This window comes from Oncorhynchus keta, chromosome 22 (genome assembly GCF_023373465.1).
Source record: "Oncorhynchus keta strain PuntledgeMale-10-30-2019 chromosome 22, Oket_V2, whole genome shotgun sequence".
NCBI lineage: Eukaryota > Metazoa > Chordata > Actinopteri > Salmoniformes > Salmonidae > Oncorhynchus > Oncorhynchus keta.
Window position 1 is genome coordinate 157804 of NC_068442.1, and position 20943 is coordinate 178746.

General features: G+C 45.5%; 1 protein-coding gene across 5 annotated transcripts in view; it reads right to left on the bottom strand.

The window, feature by feature from the left end:
- Window positions 1-20943, bottom strand: part of LOC118376237 (reelin) — a 315561-nt gene that overhangs the window by 81192 nt on the left and 213426 nt on the right. For all 5 annotated transcript variants that reach the window (XM_052474627.1, XM_052474628.1, XM_052474630.1 and 2 more), the window contains 5 exons: window positions 11579-11765; window positions 11223-11428; window positions 10703-10874; window positions 10179-10385; window positions 9453-9688 (listed from right to left, as the gene is read on the bottom strand). In XM_052474627.1, the coding sequence (XP_052330587.1) occupies window positions 9453-9688; window positions 10179-10385; window positions 10703-10874; window positions 11223-11428; window positions 11579-11765 (1008 nt within the window). The remainder of the gene's footprint in view (window positions 1-9452; window positions 9689-10178; window positions 10386-10702; window positions 10875-11222; window positions 11429-11578; window positions 11766-20943) is intronic.

Consider the following 20943-nt stretch of genomic DNA (forward strand, 5'->3'; position numbering starts at 1 on the left):
AAGCAGGCGAGACACCTCCATCGCTTCCAGGAGGAGCTCCTCTGTGCCCTTCTGCAGCCGGAACAGCAGAGTCTGCAGGTAGGCCTGCAGCAGCATGGCCGTGTTGGTAAGGCGGCCAAGAAAGCAGAGGGACCTTGGCTTTCAAGTCCGCATAAAAGACTCTGGGGGTCCCGGCTTTAGTCTCGGATTCTGCCCTAAAATCTCCCAATCCGGGAGAACCATGACAACTATCATGGTATCCATGGTAGGGTACTCCCGGAGGCCAAGTGACTCTGCGCCCGCAACATAACTCAATTGTCCAGTCTCTGCTGTGAGTCGGAAGCACCCCCTAGCAGAACTCAGTAGAGATGGGTACAGATGGAGAGTCATCACTGACCACAAGTTTGATTTCCAGTGCAGTGGCTACCCGAGTGAGTAGGCTCCTCATAGCCTCTCAAGCCGCTGGGTGCAATTGAAGCCCTGCTGCAGGCTTCTGATGTCCTGTCAGCCTGGTAGCCCCGATCACGTTGGTGAACAGTGCCAGCATCGTCCCCCAGGAACAGCCTATCACAGACCAACAGGGAACAGCTGTCATCGCCATTGAAGCTATCAACCTACCTTGCTTGTGAAACGGAGATTCAGTGAAGATAAAAATCTCATTGATTTATCAAGATCAGTCCCCATGCTTGTCTCAGAGCAGAGCGAAATGGTGCTGACATAGTTGACCACAGCGGGTAGGCTATTGCTTCAAATCCTGTTGCTTCTAACTTCAATATGCTTTTAAATAAATAAGACCTACACCACTTTTAACAGCACATTACTCAATGTTGCCTACGGTAGGCCTACAGCATATCAAAACTAGTTTTTTCAATGACGTGACTTTCAGCCAATCATTCGATTTAGAGGATTGGAGGATTCTAAATTAATGTCTAAGGGGCATTTTTTGCTAGGGCCAATCTGATCTGTGAGAATTTCTAAGGGACTTTATATAATTCTAAATGAATTAATATTAATAATAATAATCGCTTTGTTTAAAAGATAACGATATTTTGGAGATTATTTCATTTTCAAATAACCTAAAGTGAGCGAGAAAAAGGCAATTTTTGAATATGGGGTGAGACATTCTTACTAATTTGTAAATAAAGCCAGTTTGTTATGTATAATTATTTATTTATTCTTTTAGAGGGAGAGAAACCAAAAGCCCCCATCGCCTCATTGGTCTCCCGGTTGTGGCCGGAATGGGGATCGAACCAGCATCTGTAGCAACACGGTTTGCACTGCAAGGCAGTGTCTTAGACCGCCGCACCACTCCGTTAGGAAAATATGTCACTGCACAAAGTGACCGTTTCCACACCCTAATCACAGTCAAAAGACAGTTGAAGAAACTTGAGTGTACTTATGGAAAGGCTCTGTAAGACATATTATATATCAGGGTTCATCAACTAGGTTTGGCCATGTGACAATTTTTTTCTGAGCCAATAGTTGGCGGGCCAGAGCATTATAAGTATATAATATTAGCACAATTAATTGGCCTACACTACACATTTAACATGTTTAACACATATGATTAGTACATAATACATTCACTGGCAATAAGATATGATTTTTGATCTGATCAAATCATTTAATTTTTAATTATGCAGACATTTTTAATTATGCAGACATGCTGTCTCTATTCAATTATTATTTTGGTCTATTTCTCTGTGCGTTGATTGGTGAGGAAAAACAGGTCTACAGTACGTTGCCTACTGTAGGTTACACTACTTTTTATAAAGTCCACATTTGTTCAGAACAATTTGCTTGATAGCAAGATAAAATGTAATTCTCAAAAAGTATCAAGAGGAAAGGTGTATAATGAAAATCGAAGTTTCAGAGAAGAATGTATAGAGAGATATGCCTTCATCTCTCCATCTTTTCCCAATGCCAAACCAGTGTGTCTTATTTGCAATTAAAATATCACTGCAAATAATTCAATCTCAGACGTAATTATGATTCTAAGCATCAAACTTTTAATGGTATTGGAGCAGAAACATTGAATCGTTAACTGCAAGCTCCACACACAGATTTTTTTGCGGACATATTCTGTAACTTAAACGTGTTAAATCTGCAGTTACAAGGAAGAGGGAAACAGTCGGGGACATGAAGGAGAAATTTGAGGCCTTTACTAGGAAGCTTGAGTTGTTCAATTTGGACCAGACCGCAGCATTAACACAGAGGTGATGGAAGATTTCATCAAGCAGCTGAGGGACAACTTTATCCACCAGATTGGAAGACTACAGCATGTCTGCCCAAGGATTTCATTGCATTTGTATGTGATCCTCTCACAGTCCGCCCAGTTGGAGAATACTCCTCCCTTGCTAAGAAAACTATACCCTCGCTAGATGAGGCCGCAATTTAAACTGAGCTGATTGAATTCCAGATATCGAGACAAATCAGGGATGCGCTCAGGAGTGCCGAGTCCCTGTGAGCATTTTGGGTGGCATACAGGAATACAGCACAATAAAGAAACTAGCATTTTATGTGCTAACAATGTTTTGATCGACATACACCTCTATCCTCTATCAGCGCAATATAGACTCACGCCAGGACTGAACTGTCTTTCACACAAGTCAATTGAGGACTGACATCAAAATCACATCCATCCATCAAACCAGACATCTACAAGATTGTGTCTGAGGGGAAATGCTACTTTTCTCATTGAATAAGTAACTTAGTGGCCTGCATGACTTTATTTAGTAAATATTAATATTATTGTGTGAGGTTATCCAGGGATATTTACATCTCAAGCTGACAGTATGTTCTGTTTATTATGTCGTTACAAGAGCAGGCTATCGCGACACAGACAGCCTTTTGTTCTTTAAATAATTGTTTTATGTAGGACGCTACATTTTTGACCATTTGCAATTGTAAGTAGGCCTAATAAAACAAATCCTACTTCTATTAGGCTGTTAAGGCTGTTAAGCCTCATAGCCTACCTCAGCCAGTTAAGTTATTTTATATAGGTCTAGGCTCCGAAGAATATAATTAAGCCCTCTTGTTGTTTGTAAAGTCAAATTAAAATGAAGATTATTGTTGAAATAAATTGCTCGAATGGTGTAGGTTTTCTCCATCTGTTGGTTTTGGACAAGGAAATCCTGGCCAGTCAAACCCTTCCCTAGCCCGGACAACGCTGGGCCAATTGTGCGTTGCCTCATAGATCTCCCGGTTGCGGCTGGCATGGGTATCGAATCAGCGGCAGCATCTGTAGCAACGCAGAGAATTAATTTGACTGTTAGGGCTTTCAGGATGAACAGAACATTGCATGTCAATTCATAAACCATGTGCCATGGAATCGCTTCCCCAACTATTTTGTCATCTATATGGATCTCCATCAATAATTAAATGTAGGCGATTGGGGCGGGGTGAGGAGTACTTGGAAAGGTGTGACTTTCAGGTTACAATAGGCTATAAGTATACAGCAGATCACCGATTGTACTTCCGGGTTGGAGCGAGCGGTCGCATTCGCACTTCGCTCTGCAGGTTGTATAACTTTTTCATTACATTTCATTATAGTACAACGGTTGATTTGTCTAATCTTAGCAATTCTTCTTAGCTAGCTACATAGCCGTCCTTGTATCAGAGATAATTGCATAATTATCGTATTTCGTCGCCCTAACGTAGCCTTCACTGCTATTCGCCCAGGAGCTAGCAAACGCTAGCTAACGCCCACAGATTAGCATCACTGTAGTGCTATTCACTCAACTGAACGACTTGATTAGTTTAGTGTTAGCTAGCTACATAGCTGTCTTTGTTTCCAAGATAATTGTGTAGTTTAGAGTGTGTAGTCTTGGAGTGATTATCTTAATTCACTGAGGTTCGCTAGCCAGCTATTTGTCGTCCTTAACGTAGGAGACTCTGCTAGCTAGCCAACAGCTAACAGCTAACAGCTAGCCAACGTCTACTGAATCGAATTCAACAACCCGGTCAGGTAGTATCACATTTTCATTTCATTTCATTACAGTACAACGGTTTGATTTGTTTGATCGTAGCTAGCTACATAGCTAGCTACATAGCCGTCTTTGTTTCAAAGATAATTGTGTAGTCTAGAGCGATTTCCTAGGTTAGCTAGCCAGCTATTGTCGTTCTTTTAACGCAACGTAACGTAAACAACACTGCTCGCTAGCCAGCTAGCCCCCGAATAGTAGCACTGTAGAAACTATTACACTCAACGGAACGACTTGATTAGTGTAGTGTCAACAACGCAGCTACTGCCAGCTAGCCTACTTCAGCAGTACTGTATCATTTTAATCATTTTAGTCAATAAGATTCTTGCTACGTAAGCTTAACTTTCTGAACATTCGAGACGTGTAGTCCACTTGTCATTCCAATCTCCTTGCATTAGCGTAGCCTCTTCTGTAGCCTGTCAATTATGTGTCTGTCTATCCCTGTTCTCTCCTCTCTGCACAGACCATACAAACGCTCCACACCGCGTGGCCGCGGCCACCTAATCTGGTGGTCCCAGCGCGTACGACCCACGTGGAGTTCCAGGTCTCCGGTAGCCTCTGGAACTGCCGATCTGCGGCCAACAAGGCAGAGTTCATCTCAGCCTATGCCTCCCTCCAGTCCCTCGACTTCTTGGCACTGACGGAAACATGGATCACCACAGATAACACTGCTACTCCTACTGCTCTCTCCTCGTCCGCCCACGTGTTCTCGCACACCCCGAGAGCTTCTGGTCAGCGGGGTGGTGGCACCGGATCCTCATCTCTCCCAAGTGGTCTTTCTCTCTTTCTCCCCTTACCCATCTGTCTATCGCCTCCTTTGAATTCCATGCTGTCACAGTTACCAGCCCTTTCAAGCTTAACATCCTTATCATTTATCGCCCTCCAGGTTCCCTTGGAGAGTTCATCAATGAGCTTGATGCCTTGATAAGCTCCTTTCCTGAGGACGGCTCACCTCTCACAGTTCTGGGCGACTTTAACCTCCCCACGTCTACCTTTGACTCATTCCTCTCTGCCTCCTTCTTTCCCTCCTCTCCTCTTTTGACCTCACCCTCTCACCTTCCCCCTACTCACAAGGCAGGCAATACGCTTGACCTCATCTTTACTAGATGCTGTTCTTCCACTAACCTCATTGCAACTCCCCTCCAAGTCTCCGACCACTACCTTGTATCCTTTTCCCTCTCGCTCTCATCCAACACTTCCCACACTGCCCCTACTCGGATGGTATCGCGCCGTCCCAACCTTCGCTCTCTCTCCCCCGCTACTCTCTCCTCTTCCATCCTATCATCTCTTCCCTCTGCTCAAACTTTCTCCAACCTATCTCCTGATTCTGCCTCCTCAACCCTCCTCTCCTCCCTTTCTGCATCCTTTGACTCTCTATGTCCCCTATCCTCCAGGCCGGCTCGGTCCTCCCCTCCCGCTCCGTGGCTCGACGACTCATTGCGAGCTCACAGAACAGGGCTCCGGGCAGCCGAGCGGAAATGGAGGAAAACTCGCCTCCCTGCGGACCTGGCATCCTTTCACTCCCTCCTCTCTACATTTTCCTCCTCTGTCTCTGCTGCTAAAGCCACTTTCTACCATTCTAAATTCCAAGCATCTGCCTCTAACCCTAGGAAGCTCTTTGCCACCTTCTCCTCCCTCCTGAATCCCCCTCCCTCTCTGCAGATGACTTCGTCAACCATTTTGAAAAGAAGGTCGACGACATCCGATCCTCGTTTGCTAAGTCAAACGACACCGCTGGTTCTGCTCACACTGCCCTACCCGGTGCTCTGACCTCTTTCTCCCCTCTCTCTCCAGATGAAATCTCGCGTCTTGTGACGGCCGGCCGCCCAACAACCTGCCCGCTTGACCCTATCCCCTCCTCTCTTCTCCAGACCATTTCCGGAGACCTTCTCCCTTACCTCACCTCGCTCATCAACTCATCCCTGACCGCTGGCTACGTCCCTCCCGTCTTCAAGAGAGCGAGAGTTACACCCCTTCTGAAAAAACCTACACCCGATCCCTCCGATGTCAACAACTACAGACCAGTATCCCTTCTCTCTTTTCTCTCCAAAACTCTTGAGCGTGCCGTCCTTGGCCAGCTCTACCGCTATCTCTCTCAGAATGACCTTCTTGATCCAAATCAGTCAGGTTTCAAGACTAGTCATTCAACTGAGACTGCTCTTCTCTGTATCACGGAGGCGCTCCGCACTGCTAAAGCTAACTCTCTCTCCTCTGCTCTCATCCTTCTAGACCTATCGGCTGCCTTCGATACTGTGAACCATCAGATCCTCCTCTCCACCCTCTCCGAGTTGGGCATCTCCGGTGCGGCCCACGCTTGGATTGCGTCCTACCTGACAGGTCGCTCCTACCAGGTGGCGTGGCGAGAATCTGTCTCCTCACCACGCGCTCTCACCACTGGTGTCCCCCAGGGCTCTGTTCTAGGCCCTCTCTATATTCTCGCTATACACCAAGTCACTTGGCTCTGTCATAACCTCACATGGTCTCTCCAATCATTGCTATGCAGACGACACACAATTAATCTTCTCCTTTCCCCCTTCTGATGACCAGGTGGCGAATCGCATCTCTGCATGTCTGGCAGACATATCAGTGTGGATGACGGATCACCACCTCAAGCTGAACCTCAGCAAGACGGAGCTCCTCTTCCTCCCGGGGAAGGACTGCCCGTTCCATGATCTCGCCATCACGGTTGACAACTCCATTGTGTCCTCCTCCCAGAGCGCTAAGAACCTTGGCGTGATCCTGGACAACACCCTGTCGTTCTCAACTAACATCAAGGCGGTGTCCCGTTCCTGTAGGTTCATGCTCTACAACATCCGCAGAGTACGACCCTGCCTCACACAGGAAGCGGCGCAGGTCCTAATCCAGGCACTTGTCATCTCCCGTCTTGATTACTGCAACTCGCTGTTGGCTGGGCTCCCTGCCTGTGCCATTAAACCCCTACAACTCATCCAGAACGCCGCAGCCCGTCTGGTGTTCAACCTTCCCAAGTTCTCTCACGTCACCCCGCTCCTCCGCTCTCTCCACTGGCTTCCAGTTGAAGCTCGCATCCGCTACAAGACCATGGTGCTTGCCTACGGAGCTGTGAGGGGAACGGCACCTCAGTACCTCCAGGCTCTGATCAGGCCCTACACCCAAACAAGGGCACTGCGTTCATCCACCTCTGGCCTGCTCGCCTCCCTACCACTGAGGAAGTACAGTTCCCGCTCAGCCCAGTCAAAACTGTTCGCTGCTCTGGCCCCCAATGGTGGAACAAACTCCCTCACGACGCCAGGACAGCGGAGTCAATCACCACCTTCCGGAGACACCTGAAACCCCACCTCTTCAAGGAATACCTAGGATAGGGTAAGTAATCCTTCTCACCCCCCTAAAAAGATTTAGATGCACTATTGTAAGTGGCTGCTCCACTGGATGTCATAAGGTGTATGCACCAATTTGTAAGTCGCTCTGGATAAGAGCGTCTGCTAAATGACTTAAATGTAAATGTAATGTAAACTTTGATTATGCTGTAACGACATAACAACAATAATCTTCATCCTATGACCAGGATCTCTATTCATTTAAATGAGCAGATTAGGGCTTTCAGGAGGAATGGAAAATCTATTGGAGACATTTAAAAAATGCTGGTAGACTTGGGGATTTTGGTGACGGACAGCGCTATTCACAAACACTATCATCAAATGCCTGAGTTATGCCGAATGCGAAAGTCCAGGAAAATGAACAGGTACAGTAGGCAACAATACTGTAAAGTAGGCATAATTAATGCTGATCTTTACTGTATGCTGCAGATTTTGACATTGTATTCCATTTCCAGCGAGACTATTCAAGCCATCGACTCACTGATGAATGAAGAAGATGAGCGTTCAGCAAAGGCCATCTGTAATCTGCTGGCATCACGGCACAACATCAACATCGCTCTAATCACAGTCAAAAGACAGTTGGTAGAGCATGGTGCTTGTAACGCCAGGGTAGTGGGTTCGATTCCCGGGACCACCCATACGTAGAATGTATGCACACATGACTGTAAGTCGCTTTGGATAAAAGCGTCTGCTAAATGGCATATATTTTTTATTTATATATTTAAGAAACTTGCGTGGACTTATGGAAAGGCTCGGTAAGACCCCCCCCTTCCTTCCCCATGGGATAGGTCCATCTTCTGTGCGCTGCTCTGTGGCCCGTCCCGTGCCCCGTGCCCCCTGCCCTCGTGCCTTGAGCTTCGTGCGCCCACCGCTATCTCAGCTGAAGAACTGCAAGGATATCCCATTGTGCACCACTCGGGAGCCATGACCAATATGACAAATATATACTGTATTGTCCTGCTAATGGCCCATCCAAGAAACCTTGTTTGCAGAATTCACAGCCTGCTACGCTTGTGACAAACAGGATTAATAATATATCTGTAAGAATATCTAAGGGGCTTTATATAATTCTAAATAAATTAATAATAATAATCGCTTTGTTTAAAAAATAACAATATTTTTTAGATTATTAGGTTTTCAAAATAAGGTAAAGTGAGCGAGAAAAAGGGCCATTCTTGAACATGGGGTGAGGGAGAGAAACCAAAAGCCTTACGGCTCTCCCAGTCACAGCTAGCACAGGTATTGAACCAGCATCTATAGCAATGTAGATTGCACTGAGACACATTGTCTTAGACCACTGCACCACTCAGGCACAAAACAATGTTACCGGTTGGGAGTAGGCTACAGTGCTGCAGTAAGAGCAAAATGATCCTAACATTTCCACACCTAATTGTAGTCAAAGTTTCTCTTAGAATAAAACGCTTAGGGTAACAACAGTTTTAGTAAGAAATACTGAAGTTGTGCACCATTATCAGTTTCTATTTGGTTTATGTCACCCATTCATTGTCAGTAAAAGCCACAGTAGCGCCTTGGGACCCAAAAGCATAATCAGTTCTCTAACTCCCACTTGCGCTGGTCTGCAGCAATGAAGTAGTGACGCAGGGTACCGTACTAAACCACAATATTACTCTAAGTTCCGCAGCATGATCACAACATTTTTAGATGAGCAACCACTGTAACTTGAATAAACATACCTTTAAGAAGGACACCATGCTCAAACATACAATCAACAAGATACTCTTCTTTAAGAAAAAACACCACCATTTTATTCATCCGTGACGAATAAGCAACATTTTCATAGCCTACCTTCTCTCCTACAGCGACCAGAAACTCCTCCACAGTGACAGAAGCTTCAGTAATACACCTGAAGCCGTGCCGAAGTGACAGGGATGGCATCCCCAATTGGATCGCCATCCCCGCCAAAACCAGGGCAATTCCAACAAGAAATACAATATACCTACTTCTACCACTGAAAGTCTGTCAGTCTTCATAAGTTTGGTTACTAAATCAAATCCAGCTTGAATTACCAATATTGAATGAACTGAACATGAACCTATACCATCCCACAGTCTTTCGTACATGTAATTGTGTCTTTGTTATTGATCAAAGACCCCACCCCATAATATTACCCTACCTGGCAGCCACGTTACGCGGGATGACAATGGTAACCCTGGTCCAGCTTTCGTAGTCTCCCGTGGCATAGACAGTGGGTTCCCTGAGCTCCCGCCCACTGTCCTCACAGCCGCCCGCCCCAGAGGAGCCTAGGTAACAGCCCTCCTTCACCAGTGCCCAGGTACGGCCAGCATCATGGGAGTACTGCAGCAGGACTGAGGCCGATGCACTGAACTGAGACTCGCAACCGATGTTCAACTGAAGAAGAAGGAGGGGGGGGTGATGGGGAAGGGGGTGATGGGGGAGGGGAAAGGGACAGACAGGGAGAGAAAGACAGACAGAAAGAGAGAGTGTGTGTAATGGTTACTTTTAATTCCTGATTGCTTATTTCACTTGTTAATTGTTTTTCACATGCTTTGGCAATGTAAACTTGTGTTTCCCATTCAATAAAGACCGTTTGAACTGAATTGAGAGGGACATTTTATTTTAGATCCACTTTTTGGGTCAGTAATAAACATTACACAAACACATAAAATACATTTAAAATGTAATTGCCTTATGTACAAACCTGTAAAAGTGTTAGAAGTTCAACTTAAAAATTCCTGAGAGAAAGACAGAAGGAGGGAGAGATGAGAGAAAGGAGGGGAAAAGAAACAGAAGGAGAGAGAGAAGAGTGAAAGAGCGAGGGAGAGAGGAGAGGAAGAGAGAAAGAATGAGAACGAGAGAGCGAGAGAGACTGTACACATACCTTAAACTGCAGTGTGCACCCTGGTCTTAGGACCAGGTCTCTGGTCACTGCCACCCTGTCTCCGTCAGATCGCCCGAACACCATGGCAGAGGGGGTGGGAGCACAGAAGCTGCCGTTCCTCTCCTTTTCCATACCCTCATTGCCCAGCATGAGCCACACACTCATCTGGTTCAGAGGGTAGTCAAACGCCGGCTTCTCATAGAAGTTCTACAAACAGGGAGATAGCAGATGTTAAGGATGGTGCTGCATTGCAGCCAATAAGTTGCAACAGAAGACAAATAGCTGACGTTCGGCATCATAGTGAGCTCAGACATTCAGGCATGTCTTATACACAATTTCAAATGTATATATTTCCTTGTGATTATATTGACCACTAAATCCCAGAATCAGATAGATTGCCACAAAGTATAGAAGGCCTTTGTTATCATCTGTCTCAGTGTTAGCCAATGGGATTGTCAGTTATTTTCAACTAATGAAATCCTTACCTGTGGCAGTGTGGGGTCGTCAGCCAATGAGAGACTTACCTGTGGCATAGTGGGGTTGGCCATAGGGATAATGTGTTTCTCTCTCTCTGACAAGATGATGACATCATCAATGGCCCACTGGTCGTAGCCGTCCCCAGAGTGAAGGGGCTGCCACCATCTGAACCGGGTACATGGGGTCTTCGAGGCCTGTGGCAACTCATAGTGGACAAACCTAGGGAGGAGACATCAGACAGACAGACAGACAGACAGACAGACAGACAGACAGACAGACAGACAGACAGACAGACAATCACATTTATAAGGCCCTTTTTACATCACCAGTCACAATGTGACATACATTCATCTGCATGGCCTAGACCCCCAACAGCACGCAAAAGCATAGTAGCCTCAAAGGAAGAACCCTTAAGAGGAACCAGTCCCTCCTCTTCACTGTGGCTTGGGGAAGACTGTGAAGTGCATCTCAGCGTTGAGTCCCCAGCTGATTCCCCCGTCATTACTGTACTGCAGCACCTCTCGCTCCCCTCCCTCCCTCTCTCCTCTATTCCCCTTCTCTCCTTACCGTGGCTTGGTGAAGTCGGTAAAGTACATCTCAGCGATGAGTCCCCAGCTGATTCCTCCGTCATTACTGTACTGCAGCAGCACTCCTTCCTCCCTGCTGTCAGCCATGTTACATTGTACCCAGTCTCCGCCCACACGCAGGTAGAACTGCACAAACTCTGCCCACTCTGTGTCCAGGTCATAGCTCACCAGCTGCCTCAATCCGGCCTGTTACACACATCATAATAATAATGTTGTTTAATGGTTGTTATCTTTGCCTGGTTGCTAACTTTCTTATACAACCAGTATACAACCTGACAATATATATATATGTCACTTTGTGTAAATGTGTGTGTGTGTGTGTGTGTGTCATCCTACCTTGCTGAAGTAGAGCGAGGACCCAGAGGAGACCACCCCACAGCCCATGTCAGGTGTTACCACCTCTCCACCAATCACCTCCTGCCACACGGCCAGCAGACCATCCTGGGACTCAAAGTCTGACAGGATGCTGGAAGAAAGAGGAGAGGATGCCTGGCAGTCTGGACCTGAGAAACCTTCATCACACCTGGGGAGAGGAGATTATAAGAAATGATAAAGGGTTATAAAGGGTTTCCCCAAGCTCATTACTGCATTTCTATACAATCATTATTTTTTTAATGCTATTTCAAGAACAGCAAAAACAAGCAAATATGACAAAGCCATTATCACCTAAGTCGAGCTACAAACACATAGCCTATTTGCTATACAATTGCAATGTATGAGAAATACATTGTATATGAGAAATGATTCACACTGACATGTAGCACCAGCGACTGTTCATTCAGTTGTATCAATGAATTGCATAATATCATTAACTCAACATACATATCTCTTTTCCCAGAATACAAAGCGTTGACATTTGTATTCCTAGGCATTACTAATCAAGCTACACACAAACAGACATCAATGGAGCACACAGGTGATCTTTTTATTATTAGAATATTACTTACGATTCTGTATTAATATAAGTGAAGTAGTGGTAACAAAAAGGTGGGTAATGGGTAAACTACTCCAGTGGGTGATGGAGATAAGACAAACAACCACCGATATGAACAAAAACGTATCACATTTTACAACTGTATTGTTTGCATTTTTTATGCATTTTAATGTAGGTCTGTAGGAAGATAGGTTTGTTTTGGGAACCACTGGTTTGGGAACCACTGTACTCACCTCTTGCTTCCGTTCTCGCTCTCTCTCCTCTGTCTCCTTCTGCATGCATTCATTGACTGACTGACAAATCTATAAGCGACTATTTAGCAGTGCACTCATTATGCGGTTTTTGTTTGTTTGGGGGATGTCTGTAGACACGTCAGTAGTCGCGGGACAGTTTTAAAATGGCCTTTTGTCCGGCATTTCATGAACATACTGTCAGCAGCCTACTTGAGACAACATCGAGCTGGGGTAGTTCGTTTAACGTTTCAGGCACGTTTAACGTTTGAGCCGTTTGAGAGAGTGGTGAAACTGCTAAAAAGGCAAATCTGGGAGCGAAATCCATGGGACGCAGGCGAACATATCAAACAAACCACTGTTCATGATTCCACTCGATCGCAGAGGCAGACGTGATTAGAACTCAGTCAGATCAAGAATATAAGCGTTCTGAGCTTTGATCAACGCTGGGAGCAATATTAAGATCTTGACCCATAATTTATTTTCTTGACTGTGTACAAAATATATATATATATATTTTTTTTATATTTTTAATTAGAAAAAATGACCTCAGTGTCCTCATGTAGTTACGCCCATGAGTGAGCCTGTGAAGACACTTTCTTCTTTGGAGTAACTCCAAAGAGTAACCAGCTCACAGAGGTTTTGAGAGATTTTTTATTTTCCTGCGGCATAATTTCTACTTTGGAGGAATGCAGTGAAATAAATAACCAAGATGCAAATGAAGGTGAGAAGTTGTATTTTGACTTTGAGTCATGCATGTTGTAATGTGCATACATTTTCCTTTTGAAAAGGGCTATTGCTGTTACAGTTTCTAGTTACCTGCCCAAAATTCTATACATTTTCCTTTTGAAAAGGGCTATTGCTGTTACTTGCCCAAAATTATATCAGTAACATAAGCATTAGAAGACGACAAAAATGAATATTGCCATTTGAACAACATCTATTGCAGGATAGATCAGAGTTTATATAGCTGGCTATAAATGGGTGGTGCTTTCCACTTTATGGGTTATGTAGGCTTGTAACCTATTGATTTCTACTTTTTATTTAATTTTACCTTTATTTTACTAGGCAAGTCAGTTAAGAACAAATACTTATTTTCAATGACGGCCTAGGAACAGTGGGTTAACTGCCTGTTCAGGGGCAGAACGACAGATTTGTACCTTGTCAGCTCAGGGATTCGAACTTGCAACCTTTCGGTTACTAGTCCAACGCTCTAACCACTAGGCTACCCTGCCACCCCACTTCAATACAGTTAATAACACAATTGTCAGATTTCCAATCGTTCCAATGAATTAAATATCCCTGGATCAGTCCATTTTTTACCTGAACATATCCCTGAAACCAAAGCTGAGCCCACTCTGTTGTTTATGTTTTTGTTGTCATGTAGGAATGATTGGGCCCATAGCTTCAAATAATGAAAAAAAAAACAATGCTCTCGTGGAATGGCATGCCTTGGGCAGTACTGAAAAGTGCTATTTGCATGTGAAAAATGAATGCCATGTGCTGCATTTGCTATAGGCCTATTGTTGTTGATGACATGTGACTGCTTTTCCTTCACGCTGCGGTTCATCTAATTCCAAACCATCTCAATTGGGTTGACGTCAGGCGATTGTGGAGGCCATGTCATCTAATGCAGCACTCCATCATTCTCCTTCTTGGTCAAATAGCCCTTACCCCAGCCTGGAGGTGTGTTGGGTCATTGTCCTCTTGAAAAACAAATGATAGTCCCACTGAACGCAAACCAGATGGGATGGCGTATCACTGCAGAATGCTGTGTTAGCCATGCTTGTTAAGTGTGCCTTAAATTCAAATAAATCACAGACAGTGTCACCAACAAAGCACCTCCACACCATCACACCTCCTCCTCCATGCTTCACGGTGGGAACCACACATGCGGAGATCACCCGTTCATGTTTCTTGGCTCAAGCAAGTCTCTTCTTATTATTGGTGTCCTGTAGTAGTGGTTTCTTTGCAGCAATTCAACCATGAAGGCCTGATTTCACGCAGTCTCCTCTGAACAGTTGATGTTGAGATGTGTCTGTTACTTGAACTCTGGGAAGCATTTATTTGGACTACAATTTCTGAGGCTTGTAACCCTAATGAACTTGTTACATTTACATTACATTTAAGTCATTTAGCAGACGCTCTTACAAATTGGTGCATACACCTTATGACAACCAGTGGAACAGCCACTTGCATCTAAATCTTGTTGGGGGGGTGAGAAGGGGGGTGAGAAGGATTACTTACCCTTACTTACCCTATCCTAGGTATTCCTTGAAGAGGTGGGGTTTCAGGTGTCTCCGGAAGGTGGTGATTGACTCCGCTGTCCTGGCGTCGTGAGGGAGTTTGTTCCACCATTGGGGGCCAGAGCAGCGAACAGTTTTGACTGGGCTGAGCGGGAACTGTACTTCCTCAGTGGTAGGGAGGCGAGCAGGCCAGAGGTGGATGAACGCAGTGCCCTTGTTTGGGTGTAGGGCCTGATCAGAGCCTGGAGGTACTGAGGTGCCGTTCCCCTCACAGCTCCGTAGGCGAGCACCATGGTCTTGTAGCGGATGCGAGCTTCAACTGGAAGCCAGTGGAGAGAGCGGAGGAGCGGGGTGACGTGAGAGAACTTGGGAAGGTTGAACACCAGACGGGCTGCGGCGTTCTGGATGAGTTGTAGGGGTTTAATGGCACAGGCAGGAGCCCAGCCAACAGCGAGTTGCAGTAATCAAGACGGGAGATGACAAGTGCCTGGATTAGGACCTGCGCCGCTTCCTGTGTGAGGCAGGGTCGTACTCTGCGGATGTTGTAGAGCATGAACCTACAGGAACGGGACACCGCCTTGATGTTAGTTGAGAACGTCAGGGTGTTGTCCAGGATCACGCCAAGGTTCTTAGCGCTCTGGGAGGAGGACACAATGGAGTTGTCAACCGTGATGGCGAGATCATGGAATGGGCAGTCCTTCCCCGGGAGGAAGAGGAGCTCCGTCTTGCTGAGGTTCAGCTTGAGGTGGTGATCCGTCATCCACACTGATATGTCTGCCAGACATGCAGAGATGCGATTCGCCACCTGGTCATCAGAAGGGGGAAAGGAGAAGATTAATTGTGTGTCGTCTGCATAGGAGAGACCATGTGAGGTTATGACAGAGCCAAGTGACTTGGTGTATAGCGAGAATAAGAGAGGGCCTAGAACAGAGCCCTGGGGGACACCAGTGGTGAGAGCGCGTGGTGAGGAGACAGATTCTCGCCACGCCACCTGGTAGGAGCGACCTGTCAGGTAGGACGCAATCCAAGCGTGGGCCGCGCCGGAGATGCCCAACTCGGAGAGGGTGGAGAGGAGGATCTGATGGTTCACAGTATCGAAGGAAGCCGATAGGTCTAGAAGGATGAGAGCAGAGGAGAGAGAGTTAGCTTTAGCAGTGCGGAGCGCCTCCGTGATACAGAGAAGAGCAGTCTCAGTTGAATGACTAGTCTTGAAACCTGACTGATTTGGATCAAGAAGGTCATTCTGAGAGAGATAGCGGTAGAGCTGGCCAAGGACGGCACGCTCAAGAGTTTTGGAGAGAAAAGAGAGAAGGGATACTGGTCTGTAGTTGTTGACATCGGAGGGATCGAGTGTAGGTTTTTTCAGAAGGGGTGCAACTCTCGCTCTCTTGAAGACGGGAGGGACGTAGCCAGCGGTCAGGGATGAGTTGATGAGCGAGGTGAGGTAAGGGAGAAGGTCTCCGGAAATGGTCTGGAGAAGAGAGGAGGGGATAGGGTCAAGCGGGCAGGTTGTTGGGCGGCCGGCCGTCACAAGACGCGAGATTTCATCTGGAGAGAGAGGGGAGAAAGAGGTCAGAGCATAGGGTAGGGCAGTGTGAGCAGAACCAGCGGTGTCGTTTGACTTAGCAAACGAGGATCGGATGTCATCGACCTTCTTTTCAAAATGGTTGACGAAGTCATCTGCAGAGAGGGAGGAGGGAGGGGGGGGGGATTCAGGAGGGATGAGAAGGTGGCAAAGAGCTTCCTAGGGTTAGAGGCAGATGCTTGGAATTTAGAATGGTAGAAAGTGGCTTTAGCAGCAGAGACAGAGGAGGAAAATGTAGAGAGGAGGGAGTGAAAGGATGCCAGGTCCGCAGGGAGGCGAGTTTTCCTCCATTTCCGCTCGGCTGCCCGGAGCCCTGTTCTGTGAGCTCGCAATGAGTCGTCGAGCCACGGAGCGGGAGGGGAGGACCGAGCCGGCCTGGAGGATAGGGGACATAGAGAGTCAAAGGATGCAGCAGAGGTAACTCTGGGTCTTCCTTTCCTGTGGCGGTCCTCGTGAGAGCTTGTTTCATCATAGCGCTTGATGGTTTTTCTGACTGCACTTGAAATGTTCCACATGGACTAACCTTCATGTCTGAAATGAATAATGGATTGTCATTTCTCTTTGCTTATTTGAGCTGTTCTTGACAAAATATGGACTTGGTCTTTTACCAAATAAGGCTATCTTCTGTATACCACCTCTACCTTGGCACAACTGATTGGATCAAATGCATTAAGAAGGAAAGAAATTCCACAAACTAATTTTTAATTAACAAGGCACACATGTTAATTTAAATGCATTCCAGTGACTACCTCACTACCTGGTTGAGAGAATACCAAGAGTGTGCAAAGCTGTTTCATGACATTGCCCTCTTTGGGTATAGAAAGCCCCATCCCCCTCTCCCTGCTTCTCCCTTGCCTCCTTCAACTAGGCTGCTGTGGTCAGAGAGAGGTCGTAAATTCCTGAGAAGACCCTGCCACATAGTATAAGAGGCAGAGTAAATTTTCATAGAGCACAAAGGAATTTTTCCACCTCACAGAACTTGATGTACGAACAAATTTCATGTTCCGGAGAAAGTATAAAAGATCGTTGAAGAATCCAGCTATGATCTGGTCTGTTTGTTACAACTTGGGGAAGCTCATGGGAGAAAGTGTGGCCACATTACCATAACGCTGTTTATATAATAGCCTCAGATATGAGGTTTACATATAATTGTTGTATAAGATGAATGAGTGAGTATGATACTGTTCAGAAAATTGTGTAATATGATTTTGGACTGTTTAATGAAGGAAAATACAATTCCCTTTTGATTTGAACTAAATCAGAGGACCGCCCTTGAGCCCAGTTTAGGGTCAGGCATCCTGGGACAGCCCCTTTTCTGCAATTCCGAATAAAACCAGACTTTGAGAAATTATCACCAGACCATGTTTTTATCCATTAGGAGAGGACAAAGGTTGACCATTGCTGAATCTTTTAACCTAACGACGTCGTTAAACTCTTAGACTATAGATACCGACAGAATAAGAACAAGTCTTTGATATTAATTACTAGTCTGCAGCTAGGAATTCGGTACCATTGAACGCGAAAAACTACAACCACTTTAAGATTTGCAATAGTAACCTAGAAGAACCAACTTAATTTAACATTTAATTCCCAGATAGCCTATCCAGGTATGATTAATCATTATCATTGATTAATTCAATTTGCTTTTGCAAATTCATTCACGTCCAACTTCCACAGAACTGTCCAGTACTGATGGTTCATTACCGTCTATAAATATATTAAAATAGTCTTTGCAGGTCCCAATATATGCCAAAACCAAACTTTGGAAAATTAGGAAAAAAAGAAATTCCTTTCAAAATGTTCTAATAATGTGCAAGCTATCAGTGGGGGTAGTCCCCACTCGCCCGCTAATTAGTGAACCTCCACCTGCAAATGGATTGATCATTGACCTCAGCAGCGATACAAACCCTAATTATGCCATTAGTGGAAAAACAGACAACAACGCTTTCCAAAATCAACCATGGGGCGCATGCCTCGTAAAGGTTCTCTCCAGTCTAGCCCTGATGTCTTGCCATCCGAGATTGGCAGCTGTCCAATACCGCAGTGCACAGCTGAAGCACGAGCAGGTAATGGGAGACATAAAGGGACAGGTGGAGAGAACCGGGAAACCAATGACAAATGCAGAAAAGGGAAAAATTCTGCTAGCTATTGAACTGCTCTTGAAAACTGAACAATTAAATGTAATTGCAAAAACATGTGACGATGAACAAGCACAAGCTCTTCAACAAAATCGTCTTCTACAGGAACAATAACATATGCTACAGGAACAACTTGATTTATCCAAAACTAAATACGATGATGTCCACGCCAAACTAGATAAATCTGAGTTATCTACAAACAGGAGCGCTCAACTTGATAACATGCATGCAGTTTTGTTGAACTAGGAAAAAGTAACATGGTTCTACACAAAACGCTGCAGATCAAAGACGATCAGTTAATGAACACGATGACAAAGTTGGATGACAAATCAGCAGAACTCATTAAGGTTGTTGACCAAATTAATGATGAGAGAACTCAGGTGATGAAGATGGAAATATTAATTTCTAAGCAAGCGGAGGAAGTCTCGTCACTGAATCTCTCGCTCCGTACTCAAGACCTCTATCTGCAAACCATGACAGATACGTTTGAGACCAAAAGGAGCAAGTGTGACACTCACGTGTCCAAAATCAGTACTCTAAGCGCTCAAGTGGACTCTGCAATGCAGCAGAATACCACCCTTAGGTACCATCTGGAGGAAGTCCAGAATAGTCACGCTCTGCAGCGTGACTACCAATGCAAGCAACCAGAGCCCTGTAAAGACGATAGGTTTCAGAGCTTGCCTCCCTCATGTGCCCTCAGTCTTCTCCTCTTGGCCATTCGGCACTAAGTAATATTGCACCTCTTGGCCAACAACAACAAGGCTTGGCTTCTCCTCTTGGCCTTTCGGCCCCAATCTCTCCACAGGACGAAACCAACCCTCTCTGCCCGCTTTGCGCGGAATACCTTGACAAACTCATCAAGAATTTCCCCACCTTTGACCCCGTTCCAGGTCAGCCAAACGATACTGAGACGTACCTAGCTCACATAGAGGATGCGTTGGATGGCTACCCAAATGCTACGGTTTCTGACAGGGTTTACCTGTTGAAGCAAACGTCGAATAGACACGTGACAAGGTTAATTCGTCTACAACAGCAACACGCGCTAAATGACCACGCTAAACTTGCCACAGCTTTGAAATTAGAATTCAGTGGTTCCGCGACTCGCAAACACGATAGCTCACTGGCTAACACCGTCAAACAAGTTCGGAACGAACACCCACGAGCTTACTATCATAGGCTTCGTTCAGCTTACTTTGGCCTACTCACTGAAACAGGCATGGAGGACCTGTTACCTTTTAAACAAATGTTCCTGTCGAACATGTATCCTGCCTCCATTACCTACTTGGGCCCTGCCGCCCACGTTGGCTTGCCTAAGTTACAACTCAGAGAGCTTGCAAGCACAGTTTTTGAGGCATCAAAAGCTCACAACAGTAAGACCACTTGGATTTGAAGTTTGACCAGGAGCACTCACTCCAGTTAGAGGGTGCATTATCAGGTATTGGAGCGTTGAGAGATGACGCACAACAACAGTTTCTACCACGAAACCATGATTCCAAATAACCTCAGCGGTCGAAATAACTGTAAAGTACGACGCCATTAACATGACTACCGCTACAATCGACCTGTTCGCTACGTTCCTGCACCCAAACCACAAAAAGCACAAGAGCACAAGGGTAACAAAGGGGTAAAGGACGATCAAAACGTAGACCAATGTTCTCCAGAAGTTCCACTACGGGAAGAACTAAAGCGAGAACAATTTGAGAAAAGTCACAAGGACTAGATGGGGAATTAACGGACACCAGGTCCGCAGGAATTAACACCCATAGCAAGAAGGTAAAGTTCTAATTTCTCCCGCTCTCATTCAAGACCCTATCCAGGGCCCGCTTGATCAAGAAACAAGCCCCCAAGCTTTGTCTATAGACTGATACAAAGGTGTCGAAGAAAAAGGTCAATCGCTTCGTTAAAGCCAAGCCCACTCAAAATCAGAAAAGTCAATCTGCTTCCACCTTGAACAGAAAGGGCATATCACGTCGTTGCGAGCGACCACTCCACTTTGTGAGGAATATGTCCACTAACCATGAATCTAAAAGGCCATACCTGGAAACAGTCCTGGAGGACTGCTTAACTTCTTCGAGATAGGGGGCGCTCTTTTAATTTTTGGATAAAAAACGTTCCCGTTTTAAACAAGATATTTTGTCACGAAAAGATGCTCGACTATGCATGTAATTGACAGCTTTGGAAAGAAAAACTCTGACGTTTCCAAAACTGCAAAGATATTATATGTGAGTGCCCCAGAACTAATGCTACAGGCGAAACCAAGATGAAGTTTCATACAGAAAATGCCCCAGATTCTGAAGGCGCTGTGTTCCAATTTCTCCTTATATGGCTGTGAATGCGCCAGGAATGAGCCTGCCCTTTCTGTCGTTTCTCTAAGGTGTCTGCAGCATTGTGACGTATTTGTAGGCATATCATTGGAAGATTGACCATAAGAGACTACATTTACCAGGTGTCCGCCCGGTGTCCTGTGTCGAAATTATTGCGTAATCTCTAGGTCCATGCGCGTTCCATTTCTTCAGAAGAGAAAGTCAACTGCCACGAAGGATTTATCATCGATAGATATGTGAAAAA